Raw genomic sequence first — 18,154 nt, forward strand, 5'->3', positions numbered from 1 at the left:
TAGTTACTTGATAAAACTTAGATGAAATGGGCCACACAAACTGTTACAGCAGTTCAAAATTATTTCCATGAGTTCCTGTCCTTTTGTTTCAAAATTCATAAAATGTCCAATGATTCAGTCCTAATTATTGATTTATTCTGTCCCCTGTTTTGCCATCTCGAGTGAGCGGGAAAAAATGCTATCTTCCACTGTGTTGTATGTTACCGGGTAGAGTGTTTCATGTCAAAAAAATGGGGTAAACACCCCTTCTGAAAGATAATATAAATAATAATTCTGGGTCAAACGGAATCAAAACATTTTAAATGTTGTTCAGAAAAAATATTTTGATACCATCCACTGTTTGCAGAAAATGTTAAACCAGTTGAATGAGACACTTAAAATACAGCTAAGACTTATTCATTATTAAGCAAGTTTATTTGTATTTCACCAGTTGTAATTTAACGCTCCATGCTGATGAGTTTACTTTTTCAGGCAACGCCCACCTGCAGGGGTTTCTAAACAGTTTACTCTTGGGCTCCAAGCATGTCCTAGTTTTCAAGCAATTTTCATCACCTGATCACATCGACCATGGCCATCTTCAGAACCTAGGCTTTCATGGCTGGAAAATCAACCTATGAAATTAGTTTTCAGCCAATGAAATCCATTTTTTTTAAGAAAGTTGCTCCCACCACCAAAATGAATAATGCAAGCAGGGAGGCAGAAGAAAGGCAAATAAAAGATTTTGAAGCTAAAATACCAAAACAAAAAGGTATTATGGAGTAAAACTTAGAAACAATAGAGACAAATAAAAGAAGAAAAAGAGATGATGGCAAACATAGATAAAGTTTTAAAGTGTTTTAGGTATAAAGTTATTACAATAACAAAGCTATTCCTGATGTTTAAGTAGCTTTATTTCTGTAATATTGTTTATTTCAGCATCAGTGAGTGAGCAAACAGAAAGGAGTTTCCCTAAATCTGCTCACAGTCCATGTATTGATTTTAATATTTTCCTTCAAAAATAAACCAGTTTCTAGTCTTCACCCACCCCGCCCCCCACCTTCAAGCACCTACTGATTTTGCTCTAAATGCAGCAACATTTGTCTTCCTTAACCTCAGCTCATACGTTCAAAGAATTCACAGATCTGTTCAATATGACTACACTAAAGGGACAAGAGGCTATGCACAGGACAACATACCAAACTTTAGAGGATATAAAATCATTTGGATATTGCAGAAATCTTCAGGAACTTAAGAATAAGCCTTTCTTTCAACTCATCATTTCTATAAAACCAGTTATCATTGGCAGATTTTAAAATTAGTAGTAGTTATTCTGCAACCAAGTGCCAACAATATTCCATCAGTGTTCAGCAGATGTCACCATCTTTGCAATTGAAAACCACTCCCGGAATGTAATTTGCATGCCGAGACAGGGCAGAATCAAATTCTTCCATTTTATAATTGAAATGCTGTTTTTGTAGCCTCTTGGTATAGAAAAAATGCACCATCTAGTCTTGGAGGAGGTCGGAACTGGGAAATTAATGAAATTTGAACTGATATCTTTGTACACCCACTAAATTTAAGAGAGAATCCAGAGGATTAAAAAGTGGCTAGCATAACTCATTATTTGTAAGGGGTCAAGAGACCTACCTGGAAACTGTAGACCAATGAACTTACCAGTTACAGTTATAAAAAAAAATGAAATGATTTTTTAAAGGATCTAGTTCAAAGCGAATAGTTCAAAAAATGTAACTTTGTTAAAAGGATAGTGAAAATGGCAGGTCATGTTTAACTTAGTGTTTGTCTTAGATATATTAATGATATGAAGGACAAGTAAAATGTAGTTATTATATATTTAAATTTTCAGAAAGCTCGAGAAGGTTCCATAACTGTGCTTAATGTGGAGTTTTGATCAAGCGTAACAGCAAAACATCAACTTTTCTTTATCTTTCCAACATCGATTGATCTGCTGTGAATTTCCTGTCTTTTGTGTTACTTCTACAAATATCAAAATGAGCTCCCCGATGTTTCAGCAAGTTTATTCAGTAACTAAGCCACACAGATCAGGGCGGACCCAGGTTGAATCTCTGGTATGTGCTTGAGTTAGGGAGAGGAAAGTCGGAAAGGAATCCTGCTCCTGATCTATATCTCTGCTATCATGTGCATGTATGGATTTTGAAAACATGTGTAATGGCTCCCATGGTCAAATAATGTGCCATTCATTTTCAAGGATTACACATTTTTGTTTAGCAATAAGTGCATGCGCCATCAGTGGAAAACTTGCTTAGAGAGTTGAGGCTAATACTGAAAAGCCTGAATTAATCATTATATCACTAAAACACTGACTGTATCTAAGGATGTTAACTCAGTTCCCTCATAACTGTCAGCTTCAGGAAATGAGTGATTTTTTCCACATATGTGCGCCTAGATTTTAAGACCCATTTTACAATATAAAATTGAGCAGGTTACATGACAAATCAATTCAACAAGTCATTGCTATTTATAAAAAAAAACCCTGTTTTGGGTCTATTTTTCAATGTAAAATTATGTAACTTTAGATGAAGAAAAATTATATTAATGTTAACATTTTTAAAGATATTTTAGTATTTGCCATTTTAAAAAAATCAAAGCCACCAACGGTGAGGTTCCCCACAAAAGTATTTTTGGCGCTGAGTGAAATCAGGGTTGCGATATTATAATTAAACCTTTTACATTTTGTGACCAACTACACTACCTGTTCAGAAAGGGCAGTAATGATAAGAATTCACACTTAATGTTAAAAACAATTATTCAGGCCTACTTTTGAGGTCAGTTGTTAAGGTTTTTGTATGTAAAGCAGCAATAAAACTGAACTACAGGGCAATTCAATAAATTCACTTTGTGTAATGCAATGTGTGAAATGTATAAAGAATCTTCAAAATTGGTCACAGATATGCGACCACTATTTCCCAGTACAATCTTTGTCAATAATATTGTTAAACTGTGAACTAAAAATGTTTCTCAATAACTGAACTCTTCAATCTTAAAAATCTGAACAGATGAATTCACTTGAAACACATTCAGGGATAGAAGCATTTAATGCAAATTGACCCAATCACTTTAGCGAGTCCTCCGAGGCAAATAGCACATAAATAACCACCTACATGAAATTACACCTAAAGAAAGAAAACAGATAAACACAAACCATTCAAGACTAGCAGTTCATAGAGAAGTTGTATTGTAATTGTTTTTTTGGTAGAAGAATGATTCCATTCTTCCTCAAGCAATCACCCCCCTTAAGTAGGGCATATTAATATAATAGACTCATTAATGTCCAGCATGTTAATGAGCACAAGGTAAGTGAGGTGTTAATTACACTGCAGTGAGCTTCAGAAATAGCACTGGTGGAACTCATTTTAACCATGAATAACCCACCTATGGACTCTTTCAGTATGTTTTGGAGGGAACTGTAATGTAAACAGCAAATTAGTCACCTTACCAATAGGTCTTAAAATATAATGCAACTTATAACTGAGATTAAGTGAGATAAATGGCAATACTGACACAATTGATAATGAGGATATACAGCGCACCGTATGGTGTAAAATACCAGTTGTGGCACTTTACAGTTTGTATTTTAAGTCATCTTACAAATATACAATGACATCACTATTGTTGACTGTACAATCAATTGCCTACAAATGTTGTGCCTAGCTACTGCTAAAACATTTGATTACAAAAAAGGCTACAAAATAATGATTTGCGAAAATACTTTGCATTTGTGATCAGTGCAATTTAGAATTAGAGTTTAGTGACAGAAATTCATATGGGCTATATTTTATTAGTTATAAAAAAAGGGAGTTTTAACTTTATTAAGATCAAGTTTGCTTAACAGGTCTGCACTTAGAATGATGGTGAGAATGGGACTGCAAAACTATGCTCTCAAATTAAAGTTACCCTTCTTGTCATATACTTACAATACTACTGAGCTAAAAAAAGACATTTTAGCTTTAGAAAAACTGTACACGTGTGAATCCGTAAGTGGTACACACTGCAGTAGGATTTAGAAGTACCAATTTCATATTGCATACACCGAGTGCTAAACTGAAGAAAGTCATCTTCCTCCTAAGCTGCAAATTTGGCATCTACATGCTCTTCCTCCTCCCTGCACCTTCACTACTATTAAATCAAGACTCTGTACAGTCTGCTATTCCAACTCATTCTTTTCTCAGTCTCCAAAACTATGGAATGTCCCTTAGTCTGTCTTTCTTCAACAATACTCTCTATAGACACAAGTTCTCCATCTTGGTGTGGCAACAAAAATTGGAGCTAACAGTTCCACAGAAACACAGCTTAAGTTGCACAAATTAAAATCAAGCTGAACTCATCTTTCACTAACTTTACAAACATGAATAACTTGTGGCTATACACATGTGATGGAGATTTAAACATGTGTTTAATGTTACCTATTTTGTTCAAAAACTGAATGTTGACAAACCTGAAATTCTATTTTTACATAATTACCTGGAAGTTTTTCAGAAGTCATAACTACACAAACCTGATTTTAACAGAACCATTATCAGTTCTGTTAGCTCGGGGAAGGAACTCATTTTGCCTTTTTTGCTGATTATCACTGTGTGTAGCTGGGCAGACCAATAGATTTTTATTTCTCAGGTTTGCTAAATTCATGTTAAAGGTCTGTTTCATTGTTGAATAAATTTGATTCTTATGCTGCTGTCTATTTCATAGAACTAGACTTTAATGGCACCTTTAGTCTAAGCAGCACCCACAGATCAAAACATAGGACTAAGTGGGGGCTGATGATTCTATTTACATGTGTGATTCCTGCTGTCTTCTTGTTAGTAGCTTTAATATAATGGAAGACCTTGTCTGATTTGTAATTAACACATCTTTATTGGAGAGATGTTTGGAAGTGATTGCTGTGAATTTACTGGTAGCAAGATAAACATAAGCATACACGATTTTCTGTTATGAGAGAAATTTTGTAACTAAGATCAATAAATTGCAATGTAATGTCCAAAGAAAAGGCTGAATCATATTTATGTAACCCTATATTTTGCAGAAAGTATGCACTCTCTTTGACCCTGCAAATTAGCCTGTAGCAAGTTAGATTTATTCATCACAAATTGTCATTATTGGAAGCAGATGCTGCGTGTCAGTCATAATTAAAAATGTTTTTTATTTTTTGCTTTCTTACACTTCAAAATAAAAATAGTACCTTTTGCAAAAATAAGCTTTTCAAAATCCTACATTCAGCATTACTGGGCAATACCGAAAACTATATTCTTTGCTTACATTCATAGTGACACTTTCAAAAGTTGTAAAATTAAAAGCTAAAAGAAAACAAAAACCAGAACAAAGCTCTTCCAATTCCACATAAGGAAAATCCATGTAAACAAAAACAAAAAATGAAACATTAGTGCATAAAGTAACAAAAAGGCATTATGTGAATCTGTCAAGCTGGTAAAAATATTAATGCCCCATCTAAAATTTATTTTATCACCCGCAACCGACCGGTTATCGACTACTCAGTTTGTTGCTGCTTTCTTTAAAAATTAAGTGAAACGTGTGACCTTGAGAGTGTAGCTAGGTTTTGTGGCCATTTGGTTATTTATGCTGCAATGCACTGTCAAGCATCCAGAAGTGAAAAACATCATCCTCTGTCCCCAGTAAGCCCACAGCATAAAAAATTCAGATAAATCTTTCTTTTCAAGCCATTTCTGATGAAAAGCACACAGAAATGAAACTGACTTATGCCAAATGAATATCACTGAATCACTGTGATTGTGAGCTTGGAGTTTGAAACAGTGAAATTATTTATAAAACATCAATTTTAGCTTAGGAAAAGAGATTCCTAAGAGTAACAGTGTGTGCATTTTCTTGTATTTTCCTTAGAGACTTCTTTGCTTCTTGTCCCCATTACTATAATCTTTAAAAGAGTGGATAGTGGGGTGGGAATAATCATCCAGATTCAGCATTTGATGCAAGAGGTTTCATTGGGAAGGTTAAAATACTCTACTGTTATTCACATTTGTGCAAGTGAAAGCACATTATCAATAGATCTTGTTAAATCAGAAGATAGATCAAACATATTTTCCCCTAAAATGGGAATATTGAGCGTGATTAAAATAAAGGACCTAATAGTTACAGAGCCTCTGTTATCCTTTCAACATTATGTCTCAAACACTATTGAGTATACTTACATTCATAATAGTCTCTGTCATTACCAATTTTTAAAGAATGTTCTTAACAGAATGAACAATAAAACATTATGTTGCACTTTTTAAAATCAGACTCCTGAAATGTCTCAAGTAGGATCTCTTCAAAAACATCAATCACAATACAGTTTTTAAATATCTGTAATTTTGCATTACAATTAATACGTGCAGAATTTAGTATGAAAAGAGGAATTAAACAGATTACGTCTTTCTTTCTTCAAAAATTTAACTTTGTCATCTGCATAATGAGTTAACTGTTATTTTCCGGCACAACCAAGTTCCACAGGATTTGAACGATAAATTTTCATAATGGTATTATGGTTTGGGCTTTTTGCTAACACTTATCTACTGCTCATAGCAAACAGGCAGTTTCCATAAGCAGACCAAATCTCCCATGAACCAAAGCCTGCACCTTTTATATGTGCCAATTGGACAGCATGCCACGCGACTAACAATTACCCCTTAATTACAGTAAAACACAATGGAGATTAGTTGGGATGCTCACTGTGTTGTTCAGTCAACTTCCACCAAAAGGTGATAAACACCACACAATCATACCATTATGTTCAACAAGAATTAATACATTAAATGGCATAGATTCAATGGCATTACCATAGTCAAATCCCCCACGATCAAAATCTATGGGGGAGGAAGTCACCATTGACCAGAAACTCAACTGGACTAGCCACATAAATGCCATGGCTACTAAAGCAGGTCAGAGACTGGGTATTCTGCTGTGAGTGACTCAATTTCTGACTCCCCAAAGTCTCTCTACCACCTACAAGGCACAAGTCAGGAGTGTGCTGGAATACTCTCCACTTGCCTGGATAAGTGCAGCTATAACAACACAGAAGCAGCTCAACACCATCTAGGACAAAGCAGCCTGCTTGATTGGCAGCCCTACCACCACCTCAAACATCCACTCCCTCCACTACCGGCGGACCGTGGCTACAGTGTGTACTACTTATAGGATGCACTGCAGCAACTCGCCAAGACCTCTTCGACAGCATCTCCCAAACCTGCGACCTCCACCACCTAGAAGGACAAGGGCAGCGCGCATAGGAACATCATCACCTCCAGGTTCCTCTCCAAGTCACACACCATCCTGACTTGGAAATATATCGCTGTTCCTTCATCGGCACTGGGTCAAAATCCTGGAACACCCTACCTAACAGCATTGTGGGAATAACTTCACCACACGGACTGCAGCAGTTCTAGAAGGCGGCTCACCACCGCCTTCTCAGGAGCAACTAGGGATGGGCAATAAATGCCGGCTTTGCCAGCGACGTCCACAACCTGAGAATGAAGTTTTAAAAATCAGTTTGAGTACAAATCGGTGGTACTAACAAAGGCTAACTGACTCTCAGTGAAAGCATCATGCATCTGGTCAGTTTCGTATATTGGATGCTAGCTGAAGACAATTTAAAAATAAATCACATTAGCTCTATATACAAAGTCATATATATTTATTAGTTTTCCTTTTTAACTGAGGACTAAAGCTTTGCTTTCAAAGAGTTCTGAAAGTTAACCTATAATTACAAAACTTGAGAAAGAAAATGCACAACTGATAAATTTGTCCCATATTTGCAGTTGTTTAGTGGAAAGATTAAAATACTCTACAGTTGCTTTTAATGGCATAACATACAAAGAAAAGTCATCTGTATTATAATGGTCAAGTCACCAGTTCAGAACACAACACACCCAAAACTATTTTCTATATTGCATATGTGCGAGAATGCCAAAAAATGTCAGCAGTTTTGTGTGTTTTTAGAAAAGAGAGAAAAACATAATTTATAGGCACTTAACTTTCATGGACAATAACAAGCATATATTCAGTAAGAAATGCAGTAGTGCTATAGCACATTACTAAGTTTGTTGGTTGCACCGTAGCATGCCATACAATGGGGCCCACTGAGGTTTTTTGTTTTTGCTTGCCCAAGTTCTATGGAAACGCCCCATTTATAATTTCCATATTTTATTACATAACTATTAAAAAAGTCAATGGAACTAAAAACAGAAAAATCACCAGACCCAGAATACAGAAGAAAATTCAGCAAGAGATAACAGACACTAACCATAATTTTCCATAAATCTTTAGAATGGGAATTGTTCCCAAAGACTTAAGGATGGCAAATATTACACCCTGTACTGGAAAGGGGAAAAAAGAAGAAACCAGGAAATTCTAGGACAACTAGTCTTATGATTGAGTAAACTTCTAAACTCCATAAAAAGGAATTAAATTAGTTAACACTTAGAAAGAAGTAGGCTAATCAGAGATAGTCAGCATGCTTTGTAAAGGGCAGGTCATACTTGATTAATTTAACTTTTTTTATATAAGAAATCAGAGTGTACAGATAACACAGTGGATGTTTTAAAGGTGGATTTTCTGAAGGCATGTGTTAAAGTGCCATGAGAGACTTGTTACAAAGATTAAGCCACATGATATAAAGGGGAATGTAGCCACATGGATAGAGAGATGGCTGGGGACAAAAGGCAAACAGTAGGGGTAAATATGTGTTTTTCAGATTGGCGGGATGTTGGTAGTGGTGTGCTCCAAGAATCTGTGCTGAGATTTTTTTTTGTTTTTCATTTATATAAATAAGCACAAGAGGAATGATATTGAAATTGCTGCTGGTACCAAATTAGGGAGAATGGCCAACTGTGAGGAAGAATGCAAGAAATTTCAAGAACACAGATAGGTTAGCAGACTGGGGAGACACAAAGAAATCTGAAGGAGTACATTTTAGCAAAGAAAAAGTGAAAAGAAGTAAAGTTTTTATCACCAGAACAAAGAATGTTAAGAGGTTACCTAATAGAGGTTTACATAGAGAGTAAATAGTGAAAGATTACTTCCACTGGTTGGAGAATCAGTAACAAGGGAGCTTAAACCAGGATGATCAGTAAAGAAAAACAGGAATATTGGAAGAAATGTTTTCACGCAGAGGGTTATTAGAACATGGATCACTTTATCACAAGTGACTATTGAAGCAGAGCCTATGTCATTTAAAAGGGAATTGAGTAAACATTTGAAAAGGAAAAATATAAAAGGATATGGAGATAGAGAAATGGGGTTAGAGCAAATAGCTCCAGTTAAAGATCCAGCATTAGCAGTGGCATAATAGGTCATATGGCCTCCTTCAGCATTGTAATTTTAAAAATAAACTACAGAGATCTTGTTACCACTTCTAAAAGAGGTTAGTGATGCAGAATTGGATACGGTTCCACAGTCACCAGCTGCCATCTAATATGTCACCCAAGTGACCATTCTTCATGCATGCGCTTAGAGTGTACCAGCAGGCTATTCATTTGTGGAGGGCATCACAGCTGAGCCTGATCATGTTCTCACCTGACGTCCACACACACACACTTTCCAGCAGGAGGCAACTGAAAAGCAATAGGAAGCCAGAACACTGACTGTTTTTCCCCCACCACAGCCAAGGAGCACTATGGGCAATTGTAGCACCCCAACTGTTGCACTGGCTGAGATCAGCAGACCAGGGATTGAACCTGGTACCTTCTGGGTGGATTAGCATAAATCAGATATAATTGCCAAACCATTAGGACAAAATTATAACTGAATTTAATATCAAGGAAACTACTAATTTGGAGACTGAATAGAATAAAATGCATACTCTCTTACAAAATATTACTTTACCAAACATCTATAAATAACTTTGAATCCAAAAACAAAATCAATATAAAGTTTAAAATCAAAACAGAACATTTATATGCCGAATACTTCCTCAATGAGAATTTTTATAATTGTCAGCTGGTATTACAGCACAGGACTTTCTTCCACTAGAGACCATTCTGTGCTGTCAAGTGGTAACTGTGCACATCTTGTGTATGTTACTTTATAACAGGGACTACTAAATCTGAACCCACAGTAAAACTGGTTATAATTCTGGCTTTTCCATACTGAGATAAGATTTTTTTTTTAAATTAACTAAATGAAATGATCAAAGAAGTTAAATGAAATCAATATAGGCAAACCAGTGGTAAAGACAATTTGTATAAAATGAGACAGTTTAGTTCAATATACATAAAGTAAATAAAATACATACTGGATGAAAGTTTACAATTTATTCAGATTTGGTGCTATATGGCCTGTGTGTGCTGTAGCCAGGGTATATGATACATAAATTACAGCAGGGATGACTGTTTGGACACAAACCAGTATTAATTTGTCTAACATCTTGTATTTGCACAGGCTTTATAAATACCCATCAATTCTTATGCAGTATACCACAATCAAAATATTAATGTTACCAGGACAATCAGTTCAACAAGCAGTTCTTCCTGCGTGCTACAGGCCAAACTAATGGACCCTGCCCTCATCACTTCCCAAAATGAAAAAAAAGTTTGATTTTTAAATGTATACTTCTCCCTGAAAGACAAATCTCTAATCTAAAATACCAATTCTGAATCAACAATGCCCTAATATAACTGAATTGCATATTTTAAAATTACACTGGAAATCCACAAGCACATGTGCGCAATATCCAATTAACCAATCTGAAGGCTAATTGCAATCTGCACAGCTGACAACGTTTTGCATCATAATAACCACAATATGAACTCAAATTCTGAATATATATTTCTGAATATTAGTATACGGGAACAAACCCTATTTCCATGTTGTGGGGGGGGGGGGGGGGTGTTTTTTTTGCAAAAAGCTTGTTCATCACAAAACAAAAAAAGCAAAAAAAATGACTCCCACTAATGAATAATGTACATTGTTATAAGTGTATTAATGTTAACAGATAAATGACATGATGCAATTTAGTTTAGCAGATAATGACTCATGTGGTACTAACATATCTTCTAATAATGTGGTATCAAAGACTTTTGTTCTGAAAAAAATTCAAGAACGCAGCTACCTTTCAAAGTAAAAGCTCTTATTAACCACCTAACTTACCTTGCACACTTGGCCTTTTAAAATTTCACAAACATGCATCTAATATATGATTAATGACTATCGTGCCATTATGGAACCAGTCACAGAATGCAATATACACATCTATCTCAAATATTAAAGTAATGATTTGTCTTTTCAGTTAACGATTTCATTAACTTCCACATCAGAATGGCAATACATGCTGCAACAAGACACCTCAGCAGTAGTTTAAGCCAGTAAACCACCTAGTCAATTTCTTTATGTTCTGCACTCTTTATAATATACCCTCCCTGCGGTAGAGCAAAATCGAATTGCCTCTCACATTTGCAGACAGCTCTGTGAAGGTGATAATAGACCTGCTCCCTGCTGTCATGAGGCAGGAAATAGGAAAATGGCATATGGGGCCAGAAGAGAATAAAAAAGAAAGGAACTGAACAACAGCAGCAAAAACAGACTACAACAAAGGTGAATAGCAACCCAAACTGTAATTTAACTGTCTCCCTGACAATGTTAAATACTTCCAATTATCTAACTTCTGAGTACATTAAAGTAACTTGCAGATTATTGGAAACGGTTACAAAATCATTTAACTTTCTTGTACAAATTAGAATTAATAAATTGTTAATTCATTCATCAGATTCTATCAGCTGCATATTCCTATTACATTCAGCAAGTTAATATTTCACTATTGAAATTCTTCATTATTTGGTAAGAATTAACAAATGCAGTACATTAGTTTAGCAATCAAACCACTGCAGTGTGAAATGTATAGGCACTCAAATCTTCACAAAGTGCAATTGTCAAAGCTGAAGACAATCTTTACATTTTAGAAAGCGACCAGTGAAATGAGCGTAATAAAATATAATGTACTTGCATTGTAGTTATTTTGATTAAATGGGGTGCCATCCATTTTAAAATATAGTCTGTTTGCTCAGTTTATATTAAGTTTACATCAGGCTCCAAAAACAATTCTTTTCAACTGTGCTTTACACCTGTTAATCAGCAGCCATTTGATCAACAAAAATCAACATTAAAAATTTAATGGTACACACGGTACACTGGTAAACATGGCATTTTTTTTCTACATATATGAACAATTAAAAGCCACTGATATAATGGGCCTCATTTATGGCTGGCTTACTGATTAATAAAGAATACTTACCATTTTAAATCCAACCTTCACTGCAACAGTTTTTTTTTTAAAAAGCGAAGCTTTTCACTTTGAGCTTAGGAGGTATATTTTATCATGTGTCCAGAGTTCTATTTTAAGCCTCTACAGGATCAAAGTTGGTTTGCACCAATTTTTTTTAAAAATCAGGACAATAAATAGCAAACATTTAAAATGACTAAGTGGTGCTTTTTTAAAAAAAATAAGAGGTTGAATACTCCTTTGGACAAGGAAAGCAAAAAATACAAATGGAGCTGAGCAATATAACCACACAAGCACAAAAATACTGTAAAGTATAAAAATGGGAAAACATTTAACATATATTTGTGATGTGAAAGTTCAAGGAAAATCATCAATTAATGTATGGCTCAGCTCATGTCTAATTCTACTTCAAACATTTAACCAACATTTATCATTCTTCCTAAGAATATAATGAAAATATTGAAAGCTACAGAGGGTTTTCAGTACTTAAAGAATTAGTATGAATTGTGCACATTTGAGGATCAAGAGGTTTAATGTTAAATGAGTAACTCATTTATTAAGAATCTGATCATACCTTCCCTTTTACACTCTGAATAGGATCCACTACTACGGCAACAGCTCGCTCCGACAGGGCTTCAAAGCTCTGCTGAGTGTTGATGTCAACTCCTGAAAGCCAGCATCCAAAGCCAGGGTGACTATGGTACCAGCCAACAACCATTTCAGGCCTAAAACAGAGCAAGTGGCTAAGTGTTTTTATTTTGAAAATAAAAGGCAAAATACTACTTTGTGCAAGGAAAGCAAAAAAATATAAATGGAGTTTAACAATAGAACCACACAAGCATGATAATACTATAAAGTATGAAAAATGGGAAATCATTCAACATACATTTCTGATGGTGTGGAAGTGAAGAAAGTGTGTCATAGGAGCGCTATCATTAAAAAGATGTGCATTAGCGGTGGTAGATCATGCTTTCAATTTTTCACCCTGTTACCACACCTTCCCTGAGCCAGTTTTTACCCTTTCAGCACTTGAGTGTAAATATCCACCCTTCAAATATCAATTAAAGCAGCAGTGGGACCAGGAACTCAGTCAAGAAGCAATTTACACTATTCTGCAGTGCTGCTGAGCCTTTTGTTAACATTAATTTTTAAGCTTATTTCACAGTAAAGGTATTTGAACAAGCATGTGACAACTGTTGATAGGTATGAAATGAAACTGCAAAGAGATACAAAATAAAATAGCAATCAACTTCAGGAATTTAAACAATTTGTAATATTTGTATATTAATTGCAAATAAAAATAATTCAATTGCATAAATGAAATTGCAAGTTCTGATGATATGGATTTCTGGTGACCTTACTTTTACCATACAAGGATATTTTATATCCTACCTGCCTGTCTGTTTCAACATGTCCAGCATTTTGGCTTGAAAAACAGGGTCAACTGCTTCAACACTAACACCCTGTGGAAAGAAAAAAACAAGCAAATTATTTAGCTTTGAAAAACAATTGTTTAAAATTAAACTTAGCACAAAATCAAGAACAGAAAAATTATATTAGAGTCAATTCGTTTTCAAGCAAAAGTAACAAAAATACAGCTCACCGTGCCTGACTGAGGCATAGCAAATACATCGATAACACGGACAGTATAGTCATCAACAAATTCACCCAGCATCAGGCCCATCACTTCCATGGGAACGCCAGCCCGTCCATGTTTCAACATCTGCACATTACCAAAATGCACACCAAAAAAACAGATCAACCCAGAAAGAGGAAACAACCTTCTTTAAAATGTGTGAAATACTATCATGTTATAATAAGTCTTCATAGTTTAACAAGTTTGTTTTTCCTCAGTTTAGTTTTTGCATATTCTGATGTGCTTTGTATCATTAAGATCACTGTGCTCCATTATGAAGACAAAGAACATGCAGTTATGCATTTTAAGTGGGAAACTAAGTATTTAAAATACAAAAGGAGGCAAAACATTTTGTTAAAAAGACAAAAAAATTAATACGGAGGCCTAGAAATGGTACTAAGACGTGGAATTTTAAATAGATTATATTTTACTTGCTTTGGGTCATTATATTCTAAACTACAATATGTAATTAATGTGATCAAAGAGCCAACAAACATACCTTCAGCAGAGCAAGTGAAGATATGTAAACCTGTTCTGCTGTATCCACTGCTGGGGCATCAGTTGGTGGGCCCTAAAAAAACACAAAAGATACTGATGACATACTTTCTAAGCACATATTAGTTTTATTAAGACAAGCTCATTTCATTACTTGCTTAGATGGCTCATTTTTACATTGCCACAGCTGATATATCTTAGGTAGATAGTCTGGCAAACACTGGGATATTCAAATTTTAAGCCAGATTTTATATTCAGTATCAAAACTTCAACCTAAAATTCAGATTAAACCTTCACTACAAATATTAATAAACATTTCATTTAGTACTAAAGTTTAATTGATAACCTCACTTGAATACCTGGATAGTATTGTATATAAAGAAAGCATATTCTGAAAAAGCAATTTATTTTGTACCAATTAAACAAATTACTTAAAGCTGAATGCAGAAGAAATATTAATATTTTTTATATCATGTGAAGAAACCGCAATCATTCTCTCAATACGGTATACAAATATTACAGACGTCATTAGCTGCATTTTTGTGAACACAAATGCCACTAATGACAAATAAATAAGGTAAAAGTAGGTATCTGATCTCCTTAATAAACACCTGGTTGAGTGCTCACAAAGAAAGCCACATAATGGTACCCTGTCACAACTGTCAAAGTATGATCTGGCAATTACCTGTATGGTTCAAATAATAGTGTGAATGTAAACACCACTGGACTAGCATGATTAATCTGTACTGCAGCAAACAGCAATTTCCTTCAGCCTCTGCAGTTACAAGCTAAAAGACAACCAGATGAAGGATGTGGGAGCACTTTACAGGTAACAGCCTGAGTTACAGCTGGAGAAAATGCAACAACATTCCCTGGGTATAACAGCTGTGAACAAAATATATATACCACAAGATGCCTTATGGGCCATTCAAACAATAAAGCTCAGTTCACGTATTTTAAAGCATTTATTATTAAATGTTCATTTATCACAAATACCAATTTTATGAATTTTGTTTTACTTTAAACAAACATAAGAGGCTTTTTTATTACACTGCAAGGGTGATTTTCATGCTGGAACACACTTCTGTGCAAAATGCTGCTGCCAGCATTTGTTGCATTAAAGCTGCATTCACCACTTTTATTGTAAAATTCAACAGTACTCACAAACCTAAGTCTGCCATTTAAATCTGATTTCAAATTAATGTGAATTAACCCTTAGACAGGAGGAAAAAATAATGTCTGGGCCAACTGGTTTGTTCATTTTCAGTTCAAACACAAAGTAAACATCAAACATCTACCTGTATAATTAGAAGTCTAACATACAGTGCATCACACATTAAATGCGTAGGGTGGCAGATTAAATCTGTTCATAGCACAATAAAATTCAAGTGTCAGACTTTTCTGATTTGCTCAACTAACCTGCTATGGTAACCATACCAATTTGCTCAAATACAGATAAAGAAAATTACCAATTAAGGAATGAGGACCTCCACAAAACCAAACAATTCAATGTCACAATTGTTTTCTAAAGGTATTAACTTGGCATCAGTAGCTAACATGGTGAACCAATTTTTTTTCAGCTACAATCTTACTTTTTTTGTAGCTGAATTATAGAACCAAAGAAGTTTAAAGCACAGGAGGCCATTTGGCCAATCATGTCTGTGCCAGCTCTTTGCGAGAGCAATTTAAAACTAATAGCACTTATCTGCTCTCTCCTCGTAGCCCTGAATCTACCTCTGTTTCAAATCTTTATCCACTTTTCGCTAAAGAGATGCAAAGGTCTCCGCTTCAACCACTTCCTCTAGCAAAGCATTCCATGCTTTATGAATTCCCTGCATAAAGAAATTTATAACCTCTCTCCTCACTGTGACAATCTGAAATTGATCACTCTTTGTCACTCATTCCTCAAACAGAGCAAATAGCCATTTTGTACTTGCCAAACGCATTCTAAAATTCCATATACACTATATGTAGTGCATTCCCTTTATCTGTTCAATAAGCCACTTCTTCATTATAAATTTTCAAGCATAACTTGCCTTTATGAAATCCATGCTGGCTGGCCTCGATTATCCCATGCATCTCTAAATAGTCATAAATTTGACCTTGCTATATACATAACATAATACATAAATTAAACAATAATTCTGGGGGAAAAACATGAAACATTAATGTTTGAAATGCATCCAAGACATCTCCCTTTTCATGCTTGCCTCTCTCTGAAGCCAGAGGCTTCAGTTCTGCTGTTTTCCCAAGATTCCATTGTATACCCAGGCCTTCCAAGTGAAGAGGCTCAACCAAGCATGGGATTCCCAGATTGCAACACTATTTGTGTGTCTCTCTGATAGATAACTCCTAAGATGTCCCTTTCCCCTCAGTCTAACGTAGTAGAGGAAAGGGATTTACAAACAGGGAACTTTGGCACGCTTTGCTAACGGCCAAGCATTAAAAACAATTCTGATCATTTGAAAACACCTGCTAATTGGAAATCAGATTCAGGAAACAAAAAATCTCTCCAAATAGCTGCGATTACAGTTTCCAACATCTCCTGTGCAATTAAACAGGTAAGCCCCTACATCTCTCGGACTCCAAAGCTTTTAATTTTAAAATTCTGTACCCTGCTTTCCACTGTTTGCTGCTTTTCGGTTTGGAAGGGAACCAACACAATCACGCTCCAGACTACCAGTGAGCAGCACCACAGAAGAATAAGAATAACCTACATTTCTATGTTAAACTTATGCAACTAAAATGCAACTTAAAATAAAATCTTCAACAAAAATAATGGTAGTCATCTGTTCTTCTCATTCTCTCCTCTTACCCTTTGTTGTCTTTTTGAATTTGTATTTCACTTTTTTCTACCTAATCTAATGTACCTTATATTTCCTAACAAGAAGTTTTAAACACTTTACTTAGCATGCTTTTTTTTTCATGATTTCCTTTGTTTATTTTGGATGTAGCAGCAAAAAGTTAAAAGCCAATTTTAAAGCCAACTGAAAACCCAGACTGGGATAACTGACATGGTTCCACCATAAATGCGACTGCCTATCTCTGATGTGTTTTACGCATCGAACCAGGAAGAGAGCCGCGGAACAATTATTTTCACCAGCAGCTCCTACAGCCCATAGCATCCAGACTCTTAACAATAGTTTTCTTAAAACCAATTTCCCCTCCCCCTTTATTTTCCCCTTCCCAAGTGGCATTTACCATTTCCCAGTTGACATGACAAATAGACAACCTACTACTTTGTCCACCTTCAGCTAAACACTAGGAGATGCACAAGAGTGGGTCCATAATAACTCTGATTTTTCTAACTCCTGCCTTTCCTCTGTTGTCAACTCCTTGACAAAGATCAAGAACTCAGCAGGTGGGAGTTCTAACAATGATAAACAGCTTTATTAAGGAACACATTAATTCACTACAATTTCAAAACAGTAGGGATTGGATGATGAAGTGGGTTAACACATTGTCTTTGGGATCTGGGTTTCAATCCAGCACAGGCTGAATAAATGAAACTCTCCTCTTTGCCACCAGTAAGGATCCCACATGAAATGAGTCTCAGCATTTAACTGCCAATTTGTGCCCAAATATGGACAACCTCGCTTTTAGGTACACCATAAATGTTGGTTGATGTAGAAATGGAAAACATCACACTATTGCATTGGAAAGTGTTCATCTTAATTTGAGAACATTATTGAGATAGAGGACAGCAAAGGGAGGTTTGCTCTTGATCTGACCGTGCTACAGTTGATTTGTGAATGCTTGATGCTAACTGGGTATCTCAAGTA

At 35.4% G+C, this 18,154-nt stretch overlaps 1 protein-coding gene across 2 annotated transcripts in view; it reads right to left on the minus strand.

The window, feature by feature from the left end:
- Window positions 1–18,154, minus strand: part of psmd14 (proteasome 26S subunit, non-ATPase 14) — an 85,627-nt gene that overhangs the window by 24,880 nt on the left and 42,593 nt on the right. For both annotated transcript variants that reach the window (XM_067987377.1, XM_067987378.1), the window contains exons 3-6: window positions 14,377–14,448; window positions 13,845–13,964; window positions 13,634–13,704; window positions 12,816–12,966 (exon numbers count right to left, since the gene is read on the minus strand). In XM_067987377.1, coding sequence (XP_067843478.1) covers window positions 12,816–12,966; window positions 13,634–13,704; window positions 13,845–13,964; window positions 14,377–14,448 — 414 coding nt within the window. The remainder of the gene's footprint in view (window positions 1–12,815; window positions 12,967–13,633; window positions 13,705–13,844; window positions 13,965–14,376; window positions 14,449–18,154) is intronic.

This window comes from Heptranchias perlo, chromosome 7, assembly GCF_035084215.1.
Source record: "Heptranchias perlo isolate sHepPer1 chromosome 7, sHepPer1.hap1, whole genome shotgun sequence".
Lineage (NCBI taxonomy): Eukaryota > Metazoa > Chordata > Chondrichthyes > Hexanchiformes > Hexanchidae > Heptranchias > Heptranchias perlo.